Source organism: Apis dorsata, unplaced genomic scaffold, assembly GCF_000469605.1.
Source record: "Apis dorsata unplaced genomic scaffold, Apis dorsata 1.3 scaffold_132, whole genome shotgun sequence".
Taxonomy (NCBI): Eukaryota; Metazoa; Arthropoda; class Insecta; order Hymenoptera; family Apidae; genus Apis; species Apis dorsata.
Window position 1 is genome coordinate 1 of NW_006263425.1, and position 5335 is coordinate 5335.

Consider the following 5335-nt stretch of genomic DNA (forward strand, 5'->3'; position numbering starts at 1 on the left):
TTTTTTTTTTTTTTTTTTTTTTAAGTAAATATATACAAATATATTTACTTATAAGCAGCAAAAACAACTGGTAAAGCAAGTACTGCTGCACGAGACTCTTTTCCTCCAAAACCACCACCTAATCTTTTTATTCTGACCACAATTTTATTAGCATGGATATTTAAAAGATGTGAAATAGAATTCTGAAGCTCTGTGGGATGTTGTGTTGAACAAAATATTTCTAATTCATCTTCTTCTTTTGGAATTGCCAAAGTTGCATTTGTTTCAAGATAAAAATGCTCTTGTGCTCCTGTTCGAACTTCTCCTTTAAGAATATGTTGTGATTCAATAAAAGCTTTTTCTATGTCTCCATTATTTATATGTTTTGGTGTTTGGTTGAAAAAGGAACGATGTTTAATAGCATCCTACAATTAACCAAAAATAATTTTTAAAAATATACGAAACTTATTTATTTAAAAATAAAAATTAATTTTAACTTAAAAAAATTAAAAATTTTAAAAATTTTTATTATACCTCTATAGAAATAATTATTGGTTCTAAATTTTCGTATTCAATTTCAACCATTTTAGCTGCCTTCTGTGCAATGGTTTGATTAATAGCTACAATTGCTCCAATTAATTGACCATGACTTGTCACCTTATAAAGAAATATATATTTATTTTTTTTTTTTTACTATTATTTTTACTATTTACTATGCAATTTAATAATTCAATTATAATAAGTTATAAAATTCTATATATTTCTATTCTATATATTTCTTTCATATATATATTTTCTTCAAATAAATTTTAAAATATACCAAAAATCACCTTTTCTGATACAAAAATTTCTTCGTCTTTAAATATAGGACCAAACCATCGCTGTTTTTCAGGTATATCCTTTGCACTATAAAAAGCAACTACACCTTCTATTGACAATGCTTTAGTTGCATCGATTTTCAAAATCTTTGCATGAGCTCTGGTAGATAAAACTACTGCTAAATATAATTCGTCGACAAACTTAGGCATATCATCGCAATATATTGCTTCTCCAGTTGCTTGTTTATATGCACTAGCATGAACAATTGATCTTCCAACTAAATCATTTGCTTCCTGATCTTTTTGAACCTAATACATTAATATTAAAAAAAATAAACTTAAACACAAAAATTAAAGAATTAAAAATTATATATTTTAAAAAAAAATTCTATAAAATAATTTATACATTGAAATAAGCACAAATACCACTTGATAATATTGTGAACTTTTAAATTTTTTGGTATGGAATCCTTCTATTGCACTTTCAACTTCTTTTGGTAAAAATATTTGAAATTTTTTAGCTATATGCAAAAATCCTTTGAAGAATAGACTGTAAAATATTAAAATTATAATAATTATTAAAATTTATTTTATTAAAATAATCATTTTTACATTTTTACAAAAGATTTAAATAAATTTTTAATATATTAAAAATTTTTAAATGTAAATTTTTAAAATATTAATATCGTACCTTAAACTCAACGATCTACGATACTTGACCATTCCGCCCGGTACATTATCTGATAAAGGTAATTCATTCAATAATGAATCATAAATAGTTTCTAAAAGATCTTCATCCCATTTCCTAAAAAAAATATATATTAATATTTTTTCTATAATATAATTCAAAATTAAATATATGTATTGTACGATTTTATAAAACCTTCCAATCATAGTATTACAAGTTTTTCTTGCTAAAATTGTCGTTGGAGCCATACCACCAAAAGCTAAATATGCTTTATTAACAATATTACTTTCTGGCTCGAAGAATACATTTAATGCCATATTAACAATAGCAATATCATCATCTCGTCTTCTTGCTTGTTTAAAAGCAACAAAATATTGATTCTAAAAAATAAAAAAAATATAACATTATTTACGAAATAATAATAATAAACGAATAAATTTATTTTATCAAATTTTGTTTACTTTTTCAGAAAACGGTATTTGTATCGAAAGTAAAATTTCTTCAGGTGAAATAACATTTTGCCGATAACCCTTAAAAAAAGTATGATCCATTGGAATAAGTCTATTTCCATTTTTCAAGCTTGAAACATTTAAGTTTACTCCAGCTGCCATAAAAATTGGATTCAGATCTGATATAGGACTTCCCGTCATTATATTTCCACCAACAGCCTATAGAAAATAAAAAAAATAATTAACACAAAAATTACTACATAATATAATAAAAAATTTTTATTTTTTCAAAAATTAAAAACTTTTTTATTAATAGATTACTTACAGCTACATTTCTGATTTGTTTTCCAGCAAAGCAATAAAGCATATTAACTATTTCATTAAAAATTCTCGTTTGGTATTCTATAATAATAATAAAAAAACAAAATCTGATTATAAAATTTTATTATTAATTTATTATTTATTATTAATTTAATAATTTAATAACTAATTTTAATATGAAATATATCCATAAATACCAGGTTTTATAGCAATTTGATTTTTTAAGGATTTTTCCATTTCAATAAGTGTAACACTAGCACCTACATTTAGTACTTTTGAATATTCTTCAATAATATGCATTTCTTTGATTAAAGTAGGCTGTATAAGAACTGGATAAGATAGATACTTAAATTTAACTTCAATCCCTAAAAATATATGTAATAAATGTAATATTTTTATGCTATTTATTTCTATTATTGAATTAATAGATATATAAATTTAAATAGTTTAGATGAATAAATTTTACCTATTTCTGTATTTCCTACGACAATTTTTGCATTTGGATATTGATTTTTTAGATATAATAATTCAGTAAGTGTTTTTGGTCTATACCAAGTAACATCTTTTCCTTTTATTATTAAATATTCTTCATCTAAATGTGAAGAAATCTAAAAAAAAATTTATTTAATCTATTGAAAATTATTTGTTATGTGTTATTTCGTTAATAAAAATAATAATAAATGATATGAAATCTTACACACATGGTTTTATTTATATCACTCGTGTATTAATAATTTTCTTTTATTACAAAAAGATATTGGATTAATTTTTTATGATTATATTAAAATAAAATTTTGTTAATACTTACATGTAATTTAGGAGGAAATATTATTTCTTGAGAAGGATCATATGAACAGAATTCTTTTGAATCAAAAACTTCTGTGGGTTCTACTATTGGTATTTTTTTACAACAATTTTCTCCCATAGAACATTCTCCATTTGTTAAAGATTTTTCTTTATCTTTTGATATTAATTGCATAAGTTCCCATTCTTCCGTAAAAGTTTTATAAGCTTCTATGATTGGACGGTATCCAGTACACCTGCATAAATTTCCTACAAATAGATTAATCAAGCTAATAATAATTAAATTATAAATTTCTTGAAAAAGAAAAAAAATTATCAGACAAATTCTTTCTTCTTAATTATTCATTCCTAAATTTCTGAATTTATTAGCAGAATATTTTATAAAAAAAATAATGACTATTATTTACTCAAATAATTAATAAATAATTAAATTACATTAATAATTAATTAATATATTAGACGATTAATATATAAAACGAAATTACAATTAATATATAAAACGAAATCATAAAATTTCAATAATTCAATAATCAATATTTTAAAAAATTATTTATTATTTTAGTTTTTGATTTTCTATTTCGTTTTAAAAAAATTTCTTAAATTTAAAATTATTCACAACATTGTTTATTCCTTTAAAGAAGAATATATTTTCAATTATTTTTTAAAATAAGATTAAAAACAATCCAATATCTAATTAATATAACTGATAAAATTCCTTAATTGAAATTTTATATATATAAATATTATTACATTCTGCTTATAGCAATATAATTGCAAAAGTGATTGTAATATTACCTTGAAAAGCTATTTCAAGATCTTTCATACTTGGTTTAGGAGTAGTACGTAGCAAAGCGTACATAGACATTATAATTCCTGGTGTGCAAAAACCACATTGTGATCCATGCGCTTTCGCTATCCGTTCTTGGACCGGATGCAGTGTCGTTTTAACACTTCCGATACCTTCGATGGTAGTTACTGCTAAACCATGTATGGCACAAACCAGTGTTAAACATGCATTCACTGCTAGATGTCTATTTAAATTAACAATTAAAGAAAATTATGCTATTTTCTTTTTCATATCAGACAGAATGATTTATTATTTTTTAATTTTGAACTTTTGAATAATTTCTTAAAATTCAATTTTTAAAAGAAAAATGTTCTTTATTAAAATTCCAATATTTATTCATGATTCTAAAATACTGTAATCGTTATTTTTTATTTATTACAATATAAATCTAAAATAAAGATAATATTAAAAAGGATACGTAATAATTCCAGTTGTACGATCCAATTTTGATATCATTACAGTACACGCTCCACAACCACCTTCTGCACAGCCTAATTTTGTACCAGTTAAATGTACTAAATTATTCTAGTTAGGAAAATTTTCTTAGGAAAAATATATATATTTTTTTTGTATTTAAGAGTCTATAATCTATTTATTTTTTTATATTGTGTACTTTCTATATTTCTTTTTCATTTATCTTGTTTAATCTTAATTTTCCTTTTTCTTAATTTTTTATTTTAAAAATTGTTTTCTTGTTATTGTCTTTCTTGTCTATTCTTGTTTCTTGTCATATAATATCAGATATTTTAAATATTTATTTTTATATTTAAAACATTAATTTTTATATATAAAATTGATGTTTGATATTAAAAACTATTGAATGTTAAAAGTAAAAAAAATTTGTAATATTTGTTTTTGTTTTTATGCGATATTTGTTGAATAATAATATAATGATTAAAAATAATCAAATGCATCATGAAGTCATGATGGTCATAGATAACTATCAGTAAAATAAACTTTAATTGATAAAGAGTTATTGATAAAGATATAATTTAATTGAATCATATTGCTTAATATTTTATTATTATAAATTTAAAATTATGAATCTATTGTTATGAATCCCATGAAATAAATATTTAAAATTTCCATGTAGTATTCAACATATTAATATATAAATATTTAATACATGCATATTTATATATATATTAATTTTGTTAAAATGAAAAAAGGATACATTTATTTCTTAAATACCATAATAAAGTCCATTCTGGATTAACACTATTATCAATTATCTGTAATAGCATCAATACTTGTAGATATTTGTGAAAACTAATGTAATTAATTAATAATTGTATTTTTTTTAAATTTTTTTTATAAAAATTGTTTAATAATAATGTTAAAAAAATAAAAAAATGTTATAATATAAACAATTGTATAATTATAAATATAAATATAAATATAAATATAAATATAAAAATATATATATAAA

General features: G+C 21.2%; 1 protein-coding gene across 3 annotated transcripts in view; it reads right to left on the reverse strand.

Annotated features, from left to right (window-relative positions):
• Window positions 1-32: 32 nt before the first annotated feature.
• LOC102674479 (xanthine dehydrogenase-like) overlaps window positions 33-5335 on the reverse strand; it is a 7502-nt gene continuing 2199 nt past the window's right edge. For 2 of the 3 annotated variants that reach the window (XM_006612968.2, XM_031509199.1), the window contains exons 3-16: window positions 5081-5138; window positions 4325-4421; window positions 3855-4090; window positions 3064-3308; window positions 2722-2863; window positions 2453-2620; window positions 2260-2336; window positions 1947-2153; window positions 1681-1865; window positions 1489-1602; window positions 1224-1347; window positions 810-1106; window positions 514-636; window positions 33-404 (exon numbers count right to left, since the gene is read on the reverse strand). In XM_006612968.2, coding sequence (XP_006613031.1) covers window positions 45-404; window positions 514-636; window positions 810-1106; window positions 1224-1347; window positions 1489-1602; window positions 1681-1865; window positions 1947-2153; window positions 2260-2336; window positions 2453-2620; window positions 2722-2863; window positions 3064-3308; window positions 3855-4090; window positions 4325-4421; window positions 5081-5138 — 2433 coding nt within the window. In that variant the 3' untranslated portion in view covers window positions 33-44. Of the gene's footprint in view, window positions 405-513; window positions 637-809; window positions 1107-1223; window positions 1348-1488; window positions 1603-1680; window positions 1866-1946; window positions 2154-2259; window positions 2337-2452; window positions 2621-2721; window positions 2864-3063; window positions 3309-3854; window positions 4091-4324; window positions 4432-5080; window positions 5139-5335 lie in introns of all 3 variants that reach the window. The other variant, XM_031509201.1, reaches the window with a different exon arrangement.